The sequence below is a fragment of the Cotesia glomerata genome, linkage group LG6 (genome assembly GCF_020080835.1).
Source record: "Cotesia glomerata isolate CgM1 linkage group LG6, MPM_Cglom_v2.3, whole genome shotgun sequence".
Classification (NCBI taxonomy): domain Eukaryota; kingdom Metazoa; phylum Arthropoda; class Insecta; order Hymenoptera; family Braconidae; genus Cotesia; species Cotesia glomerata.
Window position 1 is genome coordinate 2063375 of NC_058163.1, and position 22353 is coordinate 2085727.

The 22353-nt window shown below is 28.9% G+C and overlaps 5 protein-coding genes across 6 annotated transcripts; 3 read left to right on the plus strand and 2 right to left on the minus strand.

Moving 5' to 3' along the window:
• Positions 1-1457: 1457 nt before the first annotated feature.
• Positions 1458-6518, plus strand: LOC123267203 (thyrotropin-releasing hormone-degrading ectoenzyme-like). Its single transcript, XM_044731749.1, has 10 exons — positions 1458-1968; positions 2257-2706; positions 2946-3138; positions 3196-3425; positions 3666-4000; positions 4064-4853; positions 4934-5021; positions 5087-5165; positions 6190-6380; positions 6489-6518. Exons 1-10 carry the CDS (start codon positions 1538-1540, stop codon positions 6516-6518), a joined length of 2817 nt encoding a protein of 938 aa, XP_044587684.1. The 5' UTR covers positions 1458-1537.
• A 1953-nt stretch (positions 6519-8471) lies between these two features.
• On the plus strand, positions 8472-10755 carry LOC123268226 (sialin-like). Its single transcript, XM_044733158.1, has 7 exons — positions 8472-8765; positions 8903-9062; positions 9437-9549; positions 9615-9746; positions 9808-10015; positions 10076-10220; positions 10296-10755. The coding sequence occupies exons 1-7, from the start codon at positions 8574-8576 to the stop codon at positions 10564-10566; spliced, it is 1221 nt and encodes a 406-aa protein (XP_044589093.1). The 5' UTR covers positions 8472-8573; the 3' UTR covers positions 10567-10755.
• Positions 10740-12755, minus strand: LOC123268227 (transmembrane protein 53). The gene is made up of 5 exons (XM_044733159.1): positions 12359-12755; positions 11916-12123; positions 11675-11827; positions 11442-11570; positions 10740-11183 (listed from the first exon to the last, which is right to left on the minus strand). The coding sequence occupies exons 1-5, from the start codon at positions 12598-12600 to the stop codon at positions 10899-10901; spliced, it is 1017 nt and encodes a 338-aa protein (XP_044589094.1). The 5' UTR covers positions 12601-12755; the 3' UTR covers positions 10740-10898.
• Positions 12756-14189: 1434 nt separating this feature from the next.
• On the plus strand, positions 14190-15714 carry LOC123268228 (thioredoxin-2-like). Of its 2 annotated transcripts, none has more exons than XM_044733160.1 (3): positions 14190-14353; positions 15090-15320; positions 15428-15714. In XM_044733160.1, the coding sequence occupies exons 1-3, from the start codon at positions 14330-14332 to the stop codon at positions 15488-15490; spliced, it is 318 nt and encodes a 105-aa protein (XP_044589095.1). In that variant the 5' UTR covers positions 14190-14329; the 3' UTR covers positions 15491-15714. The 2 variants fall into 2 exon arrangements, with proteins under 2 accessions (XP_044589095.1, XP_044589096.1); XM_044733161.1 differs by lacking the exon at positions 14190-14353 and adding an exon at positions 14848-14880.
• Positions 15715-15984: 270 nt separating this feature from the next.
• LOC123268225 (DNA-directed RNA polymerase I subunit RPA1) lies at positions 15985-21899 on the minus strand. The gene is made up of 2 exons (XM_044733156.1): positions 21648-21899; positions 15985-21036 (listed from the first exon to the last, which is right to left on the minus strand). The coding sequence occupies exons 1-2, from the start codon at positions 21820-21822 to the stop codon at positions 16055-16057; spliced, it is 5157 nt and encodes a 1718-aa protein (XP_044589091.1). The 5' UTR covers positions 21823-21899; the 3' UTR covers positions 15985-16054.
• Positions 21900-22353: the final 454 nt, after the last annotated feature.

Genomic DNA, 22353 nt, shown 5'->3' on the forward strand with positions numbered 1-22353 from the left:
GGAACAAAATTTGTAGAGAATTTAATAATCTACAAAAAAGGTCTTGTAAATTTCGATAGAATGATTATTTTAGGAGCTAGAGGCAGTTGAAATGATTTTACAACAGGTTATGGGCCCGGGTCGCAAAATTTAAAGATTTTAATAAAAAAAAAAAAAGGAGCTTAGTTAATTTTATTAAAGATTATTAAATATATTTAAAAATAATTTAGGGTGTCAATATTTAGACCCTTGTCAATAATTGGAACTTTTACCTTGGTTAACTATCAAGTTTTTTTTTATAAATTATCTATTTAAAATAAAGCATCTGTTATTATGATTTAAATAATTATTGTGAATAGATATAATTGATAATAACTACTGCCTTATTAGTTAACTCAGCTTCGTCGTTAATAGTAACTACTATTAATATAGTAGACAGTAATTAATTTAAGTATTTATTAGTACTAATTACTATGAATATTAATTTTTGTAACAATTGCATATTTATTTTAGTTACTATTGATTATAACTATTTGTAATAGTAATGAGACCAATTGATGTATAAAAAAATTTATATTTAGAAAAATTCAGTGTGTTAATTATTACAAATAGTAATTGACTGTGAATAGTAGTTAACTATTAAGATAAATTTTTATAATAATACTAATGTACATAGTTATTGCTATTATTAATAGTGCTTTTTTACTATAATTAATATGTGATACTATTGTACATAGTTATCATTAAATTTTTTTACGTTTTGTCGAAAAGACTAATGTTCAAATGTAAAAAAATAGTGTAAATAATTAGCATAAAAAAATAAGAATTAATTATTATTTTGAATTTTATTTAAATAGTTTTTTATGCTGATTAACTGCTAAATAGATAAATGATACTATATTAAATGGTAGCGTTTATATTTTTTCATTACGTCATTGTAAATACTATGATAATTATTCACATAATCTAATTAAAAATAACTGAAATAATTAAAGAGAAACTATTAAATAAATTTAGGATATTAAATTGAGATATTGTTTATCTTTTAATTTTTATCTGCCAAATTTATTATATCAAAAATATTGTAATATATATGTACATGTGTCATCGTGTAATATAACAATTGATGAAACTTTGTGATTGTATAAATAAGATATTTAAATAAATAAATAAATAAATAAAATTTATCAATAAAAAATTCTTTTCCGTAATTTTTATTAATAGCGCCTTAATTCATTTTTTTCTGGTTGGTTTATTTTTTAATTAACGCATTTATAGTAATAAAAAATGAAGAAATATAATTATAACTGCAGGCGACGTAAAGGTTTTTAATTAATTAAATTAATTAAAACAATAAATGATAAGTTTTATGATTTTAGACAATGAAGTAATGATGTAATTAATATAAAAACCACTGGATAGTTTCTGCGCATTTAAAAAATAATAATAAAATTGATCTAATTAAATATTGATAAGAACTAAGTAGGGTTACTTGGACACTTTATAAAGAAACTAAAATTGAAAAGTTTCATTATTTTGTTGAAAAAAATTTTTGAAAATGTCTTGGAATACTTTATTAATTTTATTTTTATTAAATTATTCATTAATCAACATTAGTGCGATTAATGTGACCAACTTTCGGCTTCCGAACAATACAAAGCCTCATTTGTATGAAATAGAATTTGATTTTGATTTTTTTGGTAAATATTTACCAGTTACAGGAAAAAGTTTTATTCATTTTGAAGTAATAGAACCTACGGACACTATTACTTTGCACAAAGCTAATAATGTTAAAATTAATGAAGAATATACAAAAGTCGAACATCAAAAAATTGTTGAACAATCATGGAGTTCAGAAGAAGTTTATAAAATAAAATTAAGCAATTATTTGACACTTGGTAATTACAGTCTTGAATTAAGATGGATTGTTAACAATAGCAATCCTAAAAACCTTGGATTTTTTTATTTTTATGACAAAGATAAAAACAGGTATGAAATTTTTTTATTGTTACACTAATAGAAGGATTTATATGTTAATAGTTAACAAATCATTTATTAGACGACTTTTTAGTATTTAACAAATATTTCTTAGTATTTAAAATTATTTATTTGTATTTAATAAATCTGATATTCATTTATTAAATATTAATTAATCTTTTTAAATACTAAGAAATATTTTTAACTATAAACAAATCCTTCTATCAGTGTTTTATAAATTTAATTAAAATTTTAATTTATTTAATGATATTAATTAAATATACCCTAAAAAAATTTCAGGCTTGTTGCTGGAACTAAAAATTTAATACCAGCTTACGCCAGAAGAGTTTTTCCATGTTGGGACGAACCATTTTATAAATCAAAATTCAAGTTTTCGGTAAAACATCCAAAGAATTTAACTGCGCTGTCAAATATGCCGGAAATAAATCGTGAATCTGACGGAAATGATAAAATTTTGACGCATTTTCAAGTATCACCAAAATTATCACCGCATTCGATTGGAATTGCGTTAACTAATTTTGATTTTATCAAAAACCAACATGGAAATTTAACATTCTTCTCTATTAAAAATAACTCGCACAAAATTCAGCATCTTTTAAATATAACAAGTAAAATTTTGTCACGTTTGGAAAATTACACGAAAATTCCGTATCCTGTTCCGAAATTAGACGTCATTATTTTACCATATATACCATCTGGATTGAAAAATTTGGGCCTTATGATTCTCAAGTAATTGATATAAATTAAGTTAGCCGACATTTAAAAATTAAAAAATATTTTTTTTCATGGAAAAAATGATTACAAAAAAATTTTCATTTGTAAAATACTTTAAAAATTGTAAATGCTGTTTTAAAAAATATTTTTTTGTTCTAATTTAATTTATTAAAAAATTAAAAACGTCGGCTAACTTTAGTGTTATAAGTAAAATTGATTGTTTTTTAAAGAAGAAAACAATTTTTTTTTTTAAGTTCTGAAGAAATAAATATTCTGGAAGTTGAATCTGAACTGGCGCTTCATCAGTACAAAAAATCTGAAGCTATAATTTTAGCGGAAGCGTTGAGCTTACAGTGGTTTGGTAATCTTGTGACTCCAATTTGGTGGGATGATTTGTGGCTGGCTTACGGGATTAGCAATTTTGTAGCTGCTGAAATAATTAACCAGGTGATTTTTGATTTACACTTATAAATTAATTTAAATTAATTTAAATTAAAATTATAGATTTTTGAAAATGAAACCATTAAATCCAAAAATTGGCTAACTATTGACGCATACAAATCATATCACGGCTTAATGTTACTGTCACCAATTCGCTTCGCCAATCCAAAAGGAATTAAAAAACAATTAGATAGTTTCCAAATTTCTCGATATGTTCAAATGGTTCAAATGCTAGAACACATTGTAACTAACCAAGTTTTTCAAACTGGGCTTCAGAAATATTTAAATAAAAAGTACCGATAATTTTTTAAGAATTTTTCTACACAGAAAATAAAATATACTTGAATCTAGTAAATAATTTTGAAGAACTTGATCTTCTTGATTTGAGTAGAAATATTCTTAAACTAAGAAATTTTTTTTGGTTTAAGTAAATTTTATTTCATTCAAGAATTTTTTTCTTGATTCAATTGAAATTTTTTTTTTTTTTTTTTTTCGGTGTAATAATTTAATCTAAAAAATTCAAAATTTTTCAGTAAATTCAGTGCAGTTACAACTGAAGATCTCTGGGACAGTTTCGCAGATAATAACAAGTTAAATCTTAAACAATTAATGGATCCATGGTTAGAAACCCCCGGATACGCTATTCTAGAAGTCTCTCATGACCAGAAGACTAATTCTGTCAGAATAGTCCAAAAAAATGCCTTGCAAAATTATTCTAACGTCACACGGATGATTCCGATAAATTTTGCAACGAAATCAAATCCGAATTTTTCAAATACTACGCCTGTTTTTTGGATGGATCAAAATGAGACTTTAATTTCTTTAGTTGATAAAGACGATTGGATTATTTTTAATGTTCAACAATTAGGTAAGACTGGTTTATAAATAAATTAAAGTTCTACAATTTCTAGTGACCTTTTCTGGCTTTTAGATCAGTATCAAGTCACATACGATGAAGAAAACTGGCGTCGGATTATAAATTACTTGAATACAGAAGATTTTTATAAGATACATCCAATAAATCGGGCAATAATTGTCTCAGAATTGAATGAAAGAATCATAAATGATGAAAATTTAGATATAATTTTTAATCTGCTGGCATATTTACGCCGTGAAAAAAATTTACTACCTCTCTGGAGTGCTTACAATTTAATATTTAAATTATCCGGACAATTAACTCGGCCGTTGGTTCATAGCTACAGTCAATTCATAGCTCTTATTTTAGAACCTGTAATTAGGAACCTTGAAGAAAGTAATACAGTTGATAATTATTTTTACAAAGAAGCTAAATCTTTGAAATTATTATTCATGCGTATTTTCTGCACCCTGAAAAGAACTGAGTATTGCAAAAATTTTGCTAATGAAACTGTTGATTATATTTTAACACATCCTGCTGAACAAATTTACCTTCATGATTATTGTTATTCTTGGACACTTTGTTCGGTATTGAATGAATATGATGAAGATCAATGGAATTATTTCTTTTCTAATCGCTATCCTTTCTTACAAAATCATTTATACTGGAAATATACATACCTGAAGTGCGCAAGGTCGGCTACGGTGGTTCAAAAGTACTTTCCGAAACTTTTACAAGACAATATTGCCACTTCTGTAGATCAGTTCATGATGATCTTTAATTTTGTCATGAAATATGCCGATGAGGATATAATTCAGATAATGATGGAATATTTTATAGATAACTTTGACTTGCTGCAAGAAAGGTAGTTTAAATTATTGATAGTTTAATTACAATAAATAATTAAATAAATTTTATAAATTAAATAATTATTTGTTTATTTAGATTCAGGGATAAATTATTCAACGAAGTTGTTTTTAATATGATAATAGAGTTCAGTGATTTTATTAAAAGCGAAACACAATGGAGCGAGGTGAGAATTTTTTTTTTATTTTTTAATTTAAAATAAATAACAAATGAAAAATATTTTTGTTTCAGTTAACAAAGTTTTTAATTTTGAAAAGGCAAGAGCTTGATGAACAGTACAACTTTTCTATAGTAGATGATATGAATGATCGTCATTCTTCTACTATAAAACAAACCAGAGAATTTGAAGAAATTATTAAAAGACAATTACAATTCTTAGAATTTGATTTTTAAAAAGTAGAAAAAGATTGGAAAAATGTCAATTGAAAATTTTAAATTAGATATAAAAATTTAAAAAATTTATCTCAATATTATTTAATTTTTATAATTACTTTTTAAGACGCTGTACTAAAGTGCGAAAAAAATAAGAAAGATTTGAATTATCACTGTAGAATTAATAATAATGTAGTAATTGTAATTATTAAAAAATGTATGAATTAATGTTTTAAATAAAATGTCCATAAAATAAATTACGTGATTTATTTATTAAACATGAATTTTTTAATTAAAATTTATGTTGATTATTCCTGATTCCTTGAACTATTTAAATTTAAGTACTTTACTAGTGTAGATTTATAGTTATAGTTTTGTCAGAGTAAAAGCTTTTAATTAGTAAATCGAGAGAATATTGAGTTAAGTAATAAAATCTTAAAATTGTCAGACAAACCTCATGCAGCTAGGTAGCATTTAAATTCCTCGAACGATGTTCAACAGTTATTCGTGAAGTCTTGAGTTTTTAGAGTACTTTTGTTTGAATTAAAAAGTAATATTTTAATTCAAGTAATGAATTATATTTAGTCAGACACAAAATTTACTTTCAATAGATTTTTAAAATATTTTCTTAAGAATAATTATTTATTTTAGATACAAGTAATTACACAGATTAATAATTACACGCAATCCACCACGAGGAATGTGTCACACTGGCGCGCGCCGCCATCATTGTATTATTTGTTATAAAAGCTGCAGGTGGATCGACAGTTCCGTCACATTTCGAAGCGAGAGACGCAAAGTTTAAATACAGGAAGTCAACCAAAGAACCAAGGGCGGAAGGATGCAGCCAAGGACCGGGACTCAATAATTCAATCGACCAAAAAGTAAGGATTACTCAAGAATAAAAGTGTTAAAGTGATTACTAGAAGATACTCATCAGTTATTGATCATTGTGTGTCCAGATGGAGGACCAAGGATCAAGGATCAAGGATCAAGGATCAAGGATCAAGGACCAAGAACCACAGATGAAAAATGTGAAGATTCAGCCAAGGGACCAAACGACAAAGCCAAGGACAAAGGATTCCGAGACGAGGACCAGTCAAACGAAGCAAGCAGCCACATTCAACGAAGGACACATGAGAGTATTAATCAGGTTTTTTTTTATTACTATTTTTATTTCTATTACCATTTGTATTTCAACAAACCTTTATTTATTTTGCCCCAATTATATTAATATTTATTTATATTCTTTTTATTCTAGTGCCCCCCATATTTAACCATACCTAAATAATATTATTAATAATAATAATAATATTTCTTATTTATATTTTTCATTTCAGCTTCCCCTTTATTTATTTATTTCCCATTATAATAATAATGATATTTATCCATATTTTTATTTTGGCTCCCCCATATTTATTCACTCCCCATAATAATAATAATAATAATAATAATAATAATAACAATAATAATAATAATAATAATAATAATAATATTTTTTATTTATATTTTTCATTCCAGCGCCCCGATTCCGATATTTATATACACTCCCAATTAATAATAATTTGTATTAATATTTTTAATTTCAGCACCCCCATATATATATTTACCCCTCCCCCCCATAATAATAATAATCATAATCTTTATTCATGTTTTTAATTTTCGTACCCCCGTATTTTATTACCCCTCCATAATACTCATAATTTTTATTTATATACTTAATATTTATTTATTGAATACAATACTAAAAAATAAAGTCAAGTCTTTCAATAGTAGTTTCTTAAAAAACTTTATTTTCGATACTTGATAAAATTTTCAACTTTCAATTAATCGTTCGAGTTATTTAAAATATTAGTTATTAGATAATATATAAGAATTAATTTAGAAAAATATTCAAAAATCAATTAAAGAATAAATAAATAAATGTTTGATAAAAAAAAAACGTCTAGAACTAAATTATAAATGAATATGATGTCTTACTTTAATTTAGTTTTACTACTGAAATCAAAACGACAACCGGGTTATGCTCAAATTTTTCTCGTCTGACTGTTTTAATTTTATACTACTTGACTCGAAAGACAACCCGGGTAATGCTCAAACATTCGGCGTCTGACGAAATCAAAGTTATACTACTTAAATTAAATTTGTACAAGTCCAACGAAGCCCGGTACAATCAATATCACAATCATTGAATAAATAAATAAATATGAGAATTATTCGTAAGTTTCTTATAAAAAAAAATAAGAAAGAGCAAGATATGACCATTAATCCACGAGAGAAAAATCACGTTTGTACTTTTTCTGTATTTTGATGCTTAAATAAAATATTTCTCTAAAAAATAACTATATTGTTTAATTTTTTTAATTTAAATTATTTAATTAAAAATCCTTTTCGATTGTCCCTGACTGACAAAGCTATTTAAATTCAATTCAAAAAATGAACCGAGAGGGTAAAATGGACGACTGGCAAAGTTTAGATCATCATTGCTCGATGTGCACCCTTGGCCGGCCATCCGGGAACTGAGCTCCTCAGGGTAACTGCCCCTCGTTATATACCCTTTCAAGGTACCCCCACTCTTACCCCTACCCTAGTGTCCCTTACGTGACTTTTTTGGGGTTGATTTTTTTTTTTTTTATTTTTATGATTTTTTAATTATTTTTATAGGTCAATCGCGACTAATTCGTGATCACGAGTATTAATTAGAGCAAACCCATACCGCAGCGCATTCATTCATATACTTTTTTAAGTATAAAAAACTTAATTTTAAATGAAAATTGGAAAATTAAAATTCAAACACGTGGTTATTTATTAAAAATAATTTATACATTTATTATTTATTATTATTTTAAAAATTTACAATAACTTATTATAACTTTTCATTATTCAGAAGAATCAAAATACAATAATTAGAATTAAAAATTTAAATTTTAAATCCCGCGTGATACACTGCAGTCAGCGCCGTTGTGTTTTGTGAGTTCAGAGGATAACTTAAAAAATGGCGGATCTTAGATAAACAGTCGTTTACATTAGAACAATTACACGTACACATTTCAAATATTACCATACGAATAATTAAATGATAAATCATCGTGACTTATTAGTAAAAAATCAAACAATCCGGTGATAAATAAATAAAAAGTAAAAATAAAGTTTGTCTCAAAATGTACAGTTTAAAATTAGAATTTTATTCTGGCGTAAAGTAAAAAAAATATGGCTGTGAGGTTATAAAATAATACTAAGCTTTTTAAAAATATTTATTTAATATTATTTGGTAGTTTTTAAAATTATCTGATAGTTAATTAGTTAGCAAATTTTATTTAATATAAATAATAAAGAGTTATTTAAAATGGCACGATTCCGAATGCTTCCACGTACGTCACGTATTGTTGCTCTCTGTTCAGCAGCGAATTTTATTAACGCAGCTGACCGAGTAATTATGCCGATAGCAATTGTTCAAATGACTGATGAGTACAAATGGAATTTACACTGGCAAGGATGGATATTATCAGCCTTTGCATTTGGATATTTTACAAGCCAAGTAAGAATTTTTATTTTTTTAATATTTATCCATAATTTAATTGATGAATAAGCTGTCAAAAGCTTGCTTAATTCAGTGTCAAATAAAAATTTATCAAAGCAATTATTTAAAGAATAAATTAATTATAATTTTTACAGATAATAGGAGCAAACACGGCCAGTAAATTTGGCTGTAAAACTGTTTTAATGTCAGCTGTATTGCTATGGTCAATTAGTACACTAATAACACCGCTGCTGGTAGATTCAATACCATTATTAATAACCTGTCGAGTTATTTTAGGCCTTGGTGAAGGTTTAGGTAAGTGACTTTTCTTAAAATTTATTAAAAGGTAAAATTAATTATAATATTAAAGATAGCCGAAATTTTTTATTTTTTTATTTTTCTCAATTTATTAAATTATAACTAAAAAATATTTTTTAAAAATTGCACTTATAGTTTTTAACAAATGGATAGATAACAAAATCATAGAATTTTTTTTATTAATAAATTATTATAGAAAATAATAAAAAAAAATTTTCACTTGTAAAAAACTGTAAGTGCAATTTTTTAAAAATATTCTTTTGTTCTAATTTAATTATTAAAAAAAAAAAAAAAAAAAAAAAAAAATTAAAAACATCGGCTAACTTTATAAATTGATTCACAAAAACATCTTCAAGTTATTTAAATTAAAGGTTTGCCTGTCATATTTCATCTGTTCGCACACAGTGTGCCTGTCGAGGAAAGATCTCGTGCATTTGGCTATTTAGTTGCAGCTGGTTCTGTCGGCCAAGTTGTTGCGTCTATTGTAAGTTTATCCTAAATATTTTTAAACAAATCCCGCCAACTATTTAACTCCTTTTGTGTTGTTAGTTATGTCCGCGAATTCCTTGGCAAACAGGTTTCTATTTCTTCGGTACAATCGGGATATTTTGGACATTATTGTGGTTAATACTTTACCACGAATCTAATTCCCAAGACGAAATACCACTTTTTGTGCCAAAGGTATTTTTAAAATAATTATCTAATTATTTCGGAGAAATTAATTTAAAATTTTTGACCAAAGGTTAATCAAAACAGACCTATCCGTTGGACGGAATTAATTTGCCATTGGCCATTATGGTCGCTTTATATTGCTCACTTTGCCATGAACTGGAGTAATTACATAATAATGCAATGGCTGCCTACATATTTATCAAGAAATTTATCAGCAAATAAAGAGAGTATTAGTCTTACAGCTCTTCCTTATATTGTTAATTCACTTGTCGGTATTGGTGAGCAATTTCTACCAAATGAAAATTAAAAAAAATATTAACATAAATTTTAATTAATAGCTGCGGGACACAGTGCTGACAACTTGGTTCAAAAAAGATGGCCAATCTTGTCAGTAAGAAGACTAATGACAAATATCGGACTAATGGGGCCGGGTATTTTTATGCTGGCATTCTGTGCTGTTGATAATTTACTCCTCGCTGTAATGTAAGACATCAATATTGATATAATTAATAATTACAGTATATAATTACAGTAAGATTAATATAATCTTTGGTTTAGATTTATATCAATATCGATGGGACTCTGCGCGTGTAATTCAGCTGGACATTTAAGTAACCACGCAGAAGTAGCTCCAAATCACGCCGGTATGACATTTGCAATATCAAATACAATCGCAACAATACCAGGAATCCTCTGTGGGCCAGTCACCGCAGAGTTGGTCACAACTTCCAGCGGAAGGTGGATGCCTGTGTTTGTTCTTGCAGCTGCTATTAATTTCACCGGTGCCATTATATATCAGACTCACTCTTTAGCACTTCCAGTTGTTTAATTTCGTGATTTAAATTAATTATAACTGAGATGAGCTCAACATATCGCGGTCTGACTTGTGACAATTTGACTATTTTTATATTTATGTAAAAAACAATCTTTTGTACATAATTATTTAGCTGTAAAAAATGTACTTGTAAATGATGTAAGATAAAATAATTTAAGTATAAGGAGTAAGTTTCTCAAATCAGTCTTTATTATAATTTATTAATACAGTTGAATAATTAATTAACAGTAAATAATCAAAACCAGCTTGATTATAAACAAAGAAAGTCACACTAATTTCGATTTCTTCAACTTTGTTTATTATTATTATTAGGTTAGATTATTTAATTATTTATTTGCTGTCGCTTCGATCGGCAATATAACCTGTTTGGTAATTTTTAAAAATGAATTTTCATAACCCAACAAACTATCGTTGCTAGTAGGATTATATTCAGTGTCATTTTTAGCGGGGTTTAATTTTTCAGATGAACAATCATTGATAAAATTACACACGGTGTTTATGTAAACATCACGGTAGATTGCGTAATGCTTAACATGTGGTGAATCCGTAAATAGAACTAGTTTAACTTCAACTCCACGCTTTGCACGGTGGTTTGCAAATTTTTCAACGTCCTGAAAATTTAAACCAATTTATAAATGATAATTAATTTAGTAGATATTTGATAGTTTTAAGAATTTTTTTTTAAATAAATAATGACAAAAAAAAAAAAAAAAATTGACATGTAGAAATTTCAAAAAATTAAAAATGCAAATTTTTAAAAATAATTTTTTGAAAAAAATTTGTTGAAGAAAATTAAAAAATTGTCAAGTGACAGCTAAATTTAATGTCAATTAATCACTTTTAAAAATTAAAAAAGTTTTATTAATTACCGCTGCAGGTATTAACGTATCAGCGTTTGAGTAGAGGAAAAGTTGTGGCCAATTGTTTGGTTCGTTTATTAAAGTATACGGATTTGAAGCTGATGGTAAATTTGTTATCCCCAAAGAATTACTTATTGTCTGAAATAAAAAAAAAAAAAAAAAAAAAAAAAAAAAATTATCAATTTATTTGATGAAAATTTGAGTATAATTTCAATTTAAAGAGAGAAGAAATAGATACATACTTCACATATCCAAAGTAATGACAAAAATACAGTAATAAAAAATGAAAATGGGATATTAACTACCGGGTTTCCTCCCATTATCGCACTTATAGCTTTAAACAATGAAGTTATTCTTCTTTCACCTGGTGCGCTGTCAAATATTACACCTTTTACCTAAAAAAAAAAAAAAAAAAAAAAAAAATTAATTCAAATAAGTAAGATAATTTAGTTTAATTAATTAAAAAATGTAATTAATACAAACCTTAATATTATTATTAATCTGATCCATCGCTAAGCTAACATGTTGGTAGAGATAAGCTCCTCCATTACTAAAAACATGAAAAATAATAGGATGCTCATCTAAATTACGCTCTTTAATAATATTTAACAATTTTCTTCCAATACTCGGCAACTTGTCGTGTCGCAGAAATAAATATTCAACTGGCGCAGTGCACCTCAGAGTTATAAAACTAAAAAATAAACAATTAAAATTTAAAACACTAGGATAAAATAATATTAAAGTTAGCTGACATTTTTTATTTTTTTATTTTGCTCAATTTATTAATTTATAATTAAAAAAATATTTTTAAAAAATTGCACTTAAAAATTTTTTTCTAATAATTCTTTAATAAAAAAAATCATAAAAATTTTTAGATGTCGGCTAACTTTATTTTTATTAGGATAAAAATAATAAAAATTACAAACCTTCTTTCTTCGTAAATGGCACTGTACTTGGCTAAATATTTATCCTGACAACCAGCCCATCCTAGCAAAACAATAACTGGTTTTTTATTATCTTCATAAATAAATACAAAATCATCTCTGCTTAACTCAGCTACATTCTTTTTATCGGTATCGTAAATATCGCCCTTAATTGATACATTCTTGTCACTGTTTGCCGCATTGGGGTTTGGCCGATAAACAATATGATAATTTAAGTCACTCATTTTTAACTTTTATTCTATTTTCTTGATACTTGACCAAGTTTTTTAATAAAATTACTATTTAAATTTTAATAATTGTCCATTTCACGGAAATCTAACTCTAAAAAGCCCTTCAAATGGTCACTACTGGAGTGAATTCACCCCACTTGAAAGCGTTTTTTGAAGGATATTATATATACGATAAATTTAAACTCTTTTACTTCTGCGCGAATCAATACAATGTTATACATATCTATATTACAACATGTACATAGTTTTTTAATCTACGTGTACTATTCTATGACATAATATGATAATATTAATATTGTTATTACATTCGGTATTTTATTACTTACAACATTTTTATCAAATTTTCTTCTTTTTGTCTTTTAAAATTATTACTGAATTTTTTATAACACTAAAGTTAGCCGACATTGTTAATTTTTTGATTTTTTTTTTCAATAATTAAATTAGAACAAAAAAATATTTTTTTTAAATTGCATTCACAGTTTTTTACGTTTTTTTTTATAAATGAAATTTTTAAAAGAATTTTTTTATAATGATTTTTTCAATAAAAAAAAAAATCTTAAAATGTTTAGATTATTAATTTTATTTGAATTAATTTATTTATTCTATGAATAATAATTGAAAAATATTTAAAAATTTAATTTTTAAATAAAATTTCAAAGAAGAAATAATTTAAAAAAAAAAAATACAAATATCTTCTGGGCTTGTGCGTCATTTTATGAAGATTAATATGACGTAAAAATTTATAATGACGTCAGAGGCCTAAGGGCCCGAATGCATCTAAGAATGTTGCTCATAATTACGAAACTAAACATTCTTAGAAATAAATAAATTTTAATAAAATAATAATATGATACTAAAGTTAGCCGACGTTTTTAATTATTTAATTTTTTTTTTTAATAATTAAATTAAAACGAAAAAATTTCACTTATAGTTTTTGAAGTTTTTTACAAGTGACATTTTTTTTTTTTTTTAATTTTTTTGTAATAATTTTTTCAATGAAAATAAATTCTAAAAATTTTTAAATGTCAGCTAACTTAATTTTCATAATAATAATTTAAATAAATCGTTCTCAAAGTATGAACAATTTTTTTTTTTTTTTTTAATTACTTGAGAAGAAATAAAATTATCTTAAAAAAATCCAGACCTAGAAAAAAAAAGATTAACATACTTTAAACCAATAAAAACTTAATTTAACCGTAAATGACTAAAAATTTTAAGTCAAGGTTAAATAAGAAAAATTATAAATCATTACTCTTGCACTCTAAAAACGCTAAAAACCAATGACGTAATTCCATAAGAATTGAATGTTGACCTTGATAATTAGTACGACTCATTACAATTATTATTATAATTATATTTATTATATATAGAATAAAATACAATCTCTTCCGGAATTTTATTCACCGTCATCAAGAATTTTTAGATGATTTCTCATTTTTATCTGAAAAAATAAAATAATTATTTATTATTATATATATGACACATAAAAGGCATAAGTGTATATAGATGTTTTAGATGTTGAGGACTGAGGACTATCTTGTAGTTGCAATTGATTATTACATAAACTATAGCAAAATAAACGTGTAAAGTAAAAGTAACGCCAGTGGCTAGCGGCCACGCATTCTCATTCTCCCTCATTCTGGATTTGTACTCTGCAGTTTGCGGACTACTGTGTAATTTTTATTGAAATTTAATTACCCGATAAGTATATAATCTATTAAAAATGGCCATCCACATTAAAGACTCTGTAAGTATTTATTAAATTATTTAATTTTTATTTTATTTTTTGCAGTGGTTTTTTTTTTTATAAAAAATATCTCGGTGCCGCCATTTTTATTTACCTTCTATATAAAAATAAATGTGTTCGGCTTCTAGTGAGCTTGTTGCTACTTAAATTAAAGGTTATAAATATTAATCACGTAAAGTAGAGTAATTTCAATTGGTTTGCTGATTACGCAATCGTGAATCGTAAGTATTTATTATCTTTTTCGAGAGCTTGATTAATTTGAAGGATGACGCAATTTGTCAGCGTATGGGCGGGTCGTTTGTAATTACGATGCAAAAAATAAATCGATCTATCGATTGCTGATCAACTTTTAAGTGACCTTGTCAATTGTAAATACGATATTATTATTATTATTATTTTTTTTTAATAAAAATTTTTAGAGTTTGTGAAATGTTGCGCGCAATTTTGAAAATAGAATATTTTTTTTAAATAAAGAGTTTTAATTTATTTTTTTTAATAGTTAATAGTTAATAAAAATGGCCTGCCAGGTATTTATAATTTTAATAAAAAAAGTGTGTGTATTTATAATAATAAAGTTAGCCGACATTTGAGATTTTTTTTAATAAAAAAAATTATAAAAATTTTTACATGTCAGCTAACTTTATTTTCATTGTGTATTTTTCTTTCAATTTAATAAATTATATAATTTTATTTTTATTATAAAAAAATAAATTGTAATTATTAAATAAATTTACAGGATGATTTGAAGAAAAGGCTCGCTGACGCAGACAGCAAACTCGTCGTTATTGATTTCTACGCAACTTGGTGCGGCCCCTGCAAAATAATTGGACCCAAGATTGAGGAACTTGCTGGAGAACACACGGAAGTTGTCTTCGTCAAGGTTGACGTAGATGAATGCGAAGATATCGCTACCGAATACAATATTAACAGTATGCCGACATTCGTGTTCATCAAGAACGGTAAAGTTGTAAGTTGATCAATTATTTTTTTTAATAATATTTTTATTGGATAAATCTCAGAAAATATAATTTATTTCATGTTTTGATTTTAAAACTATTATTTATTATTTTTCAGCTTGATGACTTCAGTGGCGCTAATGTTGATAAGCTAGTAAGTTCTGTTCTTAAACATAAGTAAATAATAAACAAAAAACAGATATACGTAAACTTGAATAAATTGCCTTAAATTGTTGAAAAAAAAATTGCAAATTGAATTATTAACTAGCCTAAATTAATGCTTTTTTTTTTTTTAATTATTTGTACATTGTCACTCTTTTATTTTGCAATTACAGTGTAGTAAGCATTTATTTTCTTCAAAATGTCTTGTTCTGAGAATTAATAAAAACAATATTTAAATTAAAATGACTGCTATTGTTTTAATAATCATAACTATAAAACTAATGTATTTATTATTAATCTAGGAATTTTAATTAGAAATTCCTAATTATAAAATTTATCTCTTACCTCATTGATAATGATATATGTGAAAATACCAAGATCTAGTTTATTTGATAATTTTTTATCATAATTAAATTACTATAAAAAATTTTGATAAGAAAATTTTACTTATAGGAAGTAAAAAAAATTAAAAAAATCCAAAATTATCTTAAAATAATATTTTATTTATTTAATATTAATTTTACATCTTAACTTATATTAACATAATTATATAATTATACAATATAGATTATAAAAATAAAATTTAATTAAGAGCAAATGCTTGAGCATTTGTATTTGCCGGAAACTTGAAAAGAAGATCAAAGCAACCAGTCCCGGACTTGCAGGGTTGTCCGAGCATCAGTCTCCCCGAGGGTGCCATCAAGTTATCCGTTTTAGCTCTAACTGTAGCAGTTTTCAAGAAAGCAACAGAACTCTCAAATGTCATTTGCTGAAGCGGCGAAGCAGAGGACTCCATTCCTCTGCGACTCAGCGGTTGGTAGCTCCCTTCGAAGGTCATGTAGTCCGCAATAAGCGACAAGTGCCTGGGATCCACCGTAATTCCGTACATTTTGAAAACTTCCGTGACTTCTTTAACAATAACGCGATTTGCGGCTTCAATTCCATAAGTTTGAGATATTCCGTAAATGTCATTGGTGTAAAGCCGATTGAGATCCAGGATGTCGACGTACTTGGCCATTTCAATGATGTTCAGCCCATCAGTCTTGAGGAAAATTTCCCCATTGTTTTCAAAAGTAAAAGCGCGCTTAATCTTAGGAGTCTCCCACAGGACGACTCTCTCAGTAGTTTGTCGAAGAATCGTCGGCATGTCCAGCTTGATAAAGTCCAGCGGCAGCCAGAAGTTGAAAGTAAACCAGTGGTACTTGGCAACATCAAAATTATACTCTAATCCCCAATTTGACTGAGCAACAACTATACTTTTCCTAATCTCAGCGGCTTCTAATCGAGAATTGAGAATCTCTTGCGTGAGAACTTGATTTTCATTTTCACTTTCACTTTCATCATCCGTCTCTCCGTCTTTTTTGTCTTTCTTATCCACAGGATCGTCATCTATATCACTAGTAATTTCTTCATCGTCTGGCTCAGGAGCTTCTTCAGGTTCTGGTTCATCATAATCCTCCGCATCCGTGTGGCGTTTTTTCTTCTTAGCGATTTCAGCGGTTTCAGCGTCATTAGCACAAGAATCTTCTTCATCAGAAGACTCGTGAGCCTCACCATTATGTTTCTTCTGAGGCTTAAGCTCGACATCAACAACATCATCATTATCATCATCAAGATTTCCATCTAGAACTGAGTCATCATACGCCTCTTTCTTTTTCTTAGATCTTTTATCGCCGTCCTCAATCAAATTGATTCCAGTTCTCTTTGCTGTTTTATTAATCTGTCTGACCAACTCTTTGACAAATAAAGCTTCAGATCTCGCTAGGACTTCCTTGGCAGTCAAACAAAAGTCATTTTTGTAATGCTTTCGATGCAAGAACTCCACTGTCAATTTGTACTCCAACCGCCTGGAAGGTTTAAGCACCATCTCACGCTCAATACGAATGTCTTTTAAAACATCCGACATGGTGCACCGCGTCAGCTTTACTCTTACACGATTGGCAGCCTTTTCAACATTCTTGAGACCTTTTAAAAACGGAATCTCCATGCTAGGAGTCTTTATATTCTTGGAGGCCATCATCAGAATTTCTCTAAGCCGAGGAATACCCAGGGTGACGTTCATGTCTCCCCGACCGACGAAATGAAAAGTATTCAGTGTCATCTGTGTTGAAGGTTCTCCAATAGACTGCGCTGCTAAAAGACCAACCGGTTCTCCCGCAGGACACAGTGTTTTCATCAACTTCAAACACATCATATCACGCAGATCCTCATAGCTTATTTTTTTACTGTTTTTAGACAGTTTTGTGTAATCATCAATGAGACCTTCGAGCCTTTCCGTCAGCACTCCATACTCCAAATCTTGTCTTTTCTCGGCAATAATTGGCTCAGGACATCTGACACACAGCTTCTGATATTTACTTTTCTCCTTTTCATCACACTGCTGCCATTTTTTTATCAGAACCAACGTGGCCTTGCTCCGTCCACTAGCAGGGTCTATTTTATTCTTTTTACTCACAGCCTCAATATTATCCGCTGAAAATCTTGCAAAAGGAGACGTACGCTCGCGTTTTATCTCACTGCCATTTTTAGCCCTCCATTTCCGAATTTTCTTCACTCTTTTCATTATATGGGAATACTCATTATCATCCTTAAGCTGGACCACCAGTTTTTTATCAACAATCGCATTTTTATTCTCCACCAAAAAGTCCATCTGGCTTGGATTAAAAAACTGACACTTTAAAATATCCTCACCATCTTCTCCATACAAAAATTGTATCAAACTACCATCAGAGTCTCTTATCGTGCTGTCGTAATGAACAGCCAGACCTTCGAGGTGTTTGATCAAACATCTTTGAAGATAACCAGATCGACTGGTCTTTACAGCAGTATCAATCAAACCTTCTCGGCCAGCCATACAGTGAAAAAAGAACTCTGGCGGCTGGATTCCGGTCATGAATCTTGCGTCGACGTATCCTCCAGCCCTGGGCGAAGGATCGTATTCCTTGAAACAGGGAAGCCCTTGTCCATTGACGTTTAACGGAGGACGCTTACCTTCCAACTCAATCTGCCCACAGAGCCCCGAAATTTGCAAACGGTTTACATCAGAACCTTTAGCTCCAGTCTGGACCATGAACTGCAAGTTATTCCCAGGAAACTTTTTCAGCAGGCCATTCTTCAAGGTAACCGTGTTGATCCTATCTGTGACCGGATGGAGCGCAGTTTTGTACTTGTGATCAACTTGCGCGCGGAATTTAGGGTTTGTAATATACGCAATGTTCATCTTTTGTTTGATTTCTTCATAGGGAATTTCTTCTGGGGGGAGCTCAAGCACCTCTTTTTGAACCTGCTGGCCCACCGAGCGACCCTCCACCATGGCTTTTTCCCGCTTTTTGTCCCCAGAATCAACAACTAAAATGTCTTTAACCCCCAAAGTGAATCCCTTGAGAGTCAAAAAGTATTGAAAGAGTCTTCCAAATGAGCTGAGCATTCTAGTCGAGCAAACACCACCGTAAAGTTCATAGACACAGTGAATTAAACCGTAAGGCGTAGCTCCGTAGTGAGTCTTTTCAATGATCCCACAAAGTAATTCACCGCCTCTTATGATAACTTCAGCTTCGCTCATAGTCTTTTCATCTTTGAACTTTTCTCCGCACTTCCACGCTCTGGGTCGTTCACTTATCCAAGCTTGAGGACCGATTTTATTCTTTGAAGTAAGATTAATCAACGCCTTACCTTTAGGAATTAAATTAATGATAACCGTAGATACGACCTGCTTTCCCGTCCATAAACAAATAGGTTTTATTATCGTCGGTGGTAGCAGCATTACTTTGCCGACCGAGTCAGACAACGCGGAATACACCAGATTTAAATAGTCATTTTTGGTCAAAAAAGTCCCTCTTAAAGTTAAACGCACTCCACCAATAACGTGGTCTTGGATCAACCCTCCCAAGGGCGTGCCATCCTTTGGTACCAAATACTGATGAGGAACCCCCGCTAAATTGTACCCTTCACTCCGTCCAACCTCATTTTGCGGTAAATGAGCATTCATTTCATCACCGTCAAAATCCGCGTTGTAAGCCTTGCAATTAGAGTAATGTAATCTCAAAGTTTGCTCACCTTTTAAGATTCTCGCTTTGTGAGCCATAATACTGGGCTTGTGCAAAGTCGGCTGTCGGTTCAGAAGCATGATGTCGCCGTTTTGCAAGTGTCGGTGGACAATTTTTATCGAATTTACCAAATCATCATTCTTGTTGGAGGACAGCAGCCGTTTAGCAATAGCTTCCCTCTGAGTAGGATCATTAGCACTGAGCCGCTGGATCCATCCATCTCCGCCTTCGATCATTATCGCTCCTGGATGGACATCTGGCCCGTTTATAATCATCTGTCTTAACTCGGTGACGTTCCACGGAGTTACCGCCACCGGGTAAGAAAGTTTTGTAGCAAATAATTCGGGGATTCCTATCTCGTCGATGTTGATATTAGGATCTGGTGTAATAACCGACCGGGCTGCAAAATTTACACGCTTTCCCATCATGTGCATACGAATTACTCCCGCTTTCTTTTCAATAATTTGCTTGAAACCTTCGCAGTTTGCAGAATCATTTGTTTTAGTCATATCACGGTCCATTAAATGATCGACATTGGCTTGTAAAATTTGCCAGGCGTTGTGGAGCTTCTCGATAGAAGATGTACCACGGACATCTTTGTATACCTGAACACCTTCTTGGGGAAGATTTCTTGTATCCCCATCTTGGATCACCTTGATAATGTTCTTTATCACCAAACAATCAGACAGGATAGATTTATAAGCTTGATTTTGAGGATGCTCAATTATCTGATTTCTTAGTTTATTTATAGGACGCGCTCTGGGAGGAATAACGCTTACAACTTCCAGGAAAAATATATCAGTGGGAAATTTAGTTTCTACTGTTGATAAAACTGGAATCAAAGCCCGTAAAATTACTTCTTCTTGTTTCCAAAGATTGCGTAAAAGTTCTCTGCACTTGTCAGGAGTAATTGGAGCTGTGACATACTTAGTGACTCCTGCGCCTTCATTGAGAATCTGCATAGTAAATTTATTCTTTGTGACCTTGATTTTGGGTAGCCTTCTGGTGCAGTAAAGGCACATCTTACCATTTTCGCCGTGGGATTTTTTTTGCAAGTTGTCTTTGGCTAATTTCAACGCACCGTCGATGTACCGAATCCACTGCAAGTTCATGTTTTTTGAAAACACAGTTGGACCCTGATCACTGGAAGACTTAGGTTGCCGGCTTTCGATGAATCTGTCCATCACTTCACGCAAGGCTCCGATTTCACCGGGAGGTAACACTCCATTGGTTTTCTTTTCGTCGATTAGAAATTTTAATTCTTGCTCTAGTTCTTCGAGCTCGCTGTAGAGTCCAATGCAAATCATACGGTGTCGGCCTTCCAGTATAAGCTTGTCGAGACTTGACATTTGAAGACTGTGACATAGTGAACAAGATATTCGTAGTAGGGAAGATATTGTCGTGTAAAAAAGAGGGTTGATTACGGGTACTGGTAGTTCAATGTGACCAAAATGCCCGTTGCAGTGCGTGAAGGCTTCTAAGCATGTTCCACAGGGGTTTGACTCGAAGGATATTGGTCCTGGAAATTTAAATTTTACATTAGAATTTTTTTTTTTTATAATTCATTATTAATTGTTATTTAAAAAAAAAAAATAATTGTTTACAATACTAAAGTTAGCCGACGTTTTTAATTTTTTTTTTTTTAATAATTAAATTATAACAGAAAAATATTATTTAAAAATTGCACTCACAGTTTTTTTAAGTTTTTTACAAATTAAATTTTTTTTTATTTTTTTATAACAATTTTTTCAATAAAAAAAAAATTCTAAAAATTTTTAGATGTCAGCTAACTTAATTCTCATAATAATAATAATTAAGTTATCCGACATTTTTATTTTTTTTATTTTGCTTAATTTATTAAATTATAATTAAAAAATATTTTTAAAAAATTGCACTTGTAGTTTTTTAAGTTTTTAATTACTGAAAAAATTTTTTTTTTTATTTTTTTGAAATAATTTTTTAATAAAAAAAAAATCATAAAAATTTTTAAATGTCAGCTAATTTTATTTTTATATTGTTTATATGTTCTCAATTGTATTTTAAACATAAAAAAATTAAAAAATAATATTGACAATTTGTAAAATTGATAGAAATATTTGAAAAAATAAATTATGACCAAAAAAAAATTACCTAGTCTTGGATCATAAACTCCTCCAGTTATTGGATGTCCTAGGACATTGAAAGTTAACGGCGTGACAATTTTTAGTCCACTCGACTTTTTAATTTCCTCAGTGGTGTACATTGAAAGTGTTATTGCACTTGGATCCAAGTGTTTTGGTAAAGTTTGCGACTTCATTCGATTCATCTTGATTTTTTTGATAAACAAATTATCAATAATCAATATTTTTTATTCACATTCACTGTATTTAAATTTATTAAATATTTTTTTCCGGCACCACGTGCTTTTAAAAGATTATTATTATAGGTTATTTTTGGCCTGTCATGTGATATTTGTTTGAGTGTATTTAAATACTAGTCATGTCCAGCGCTCCATATCCAGAGAGGTAACTAAATTGATCGCACTGCTTCTTGTGAACTGAGTGTGAACTATAATTGCGCGGGATTTATTTAAATTTATTATTAATTATTAATTTAAATTTATTATAGAAACTATCAGATTAAATTTAAAAAAAAATTAAAATTTTTATTTTTAAATAATAAAAAATATTATAATTTATAATTTTTTTTATTATAAATCAAATAAAATATTTAAAATCATTGTGATTTTGCCGCGTAATGCATCAACAACAGCGACACAACCTACCGGAAAATATTTATTATGTTGTATTTATTTGTCATATGGTAATTCGTTAATTCATTATTCATTCATCCAATC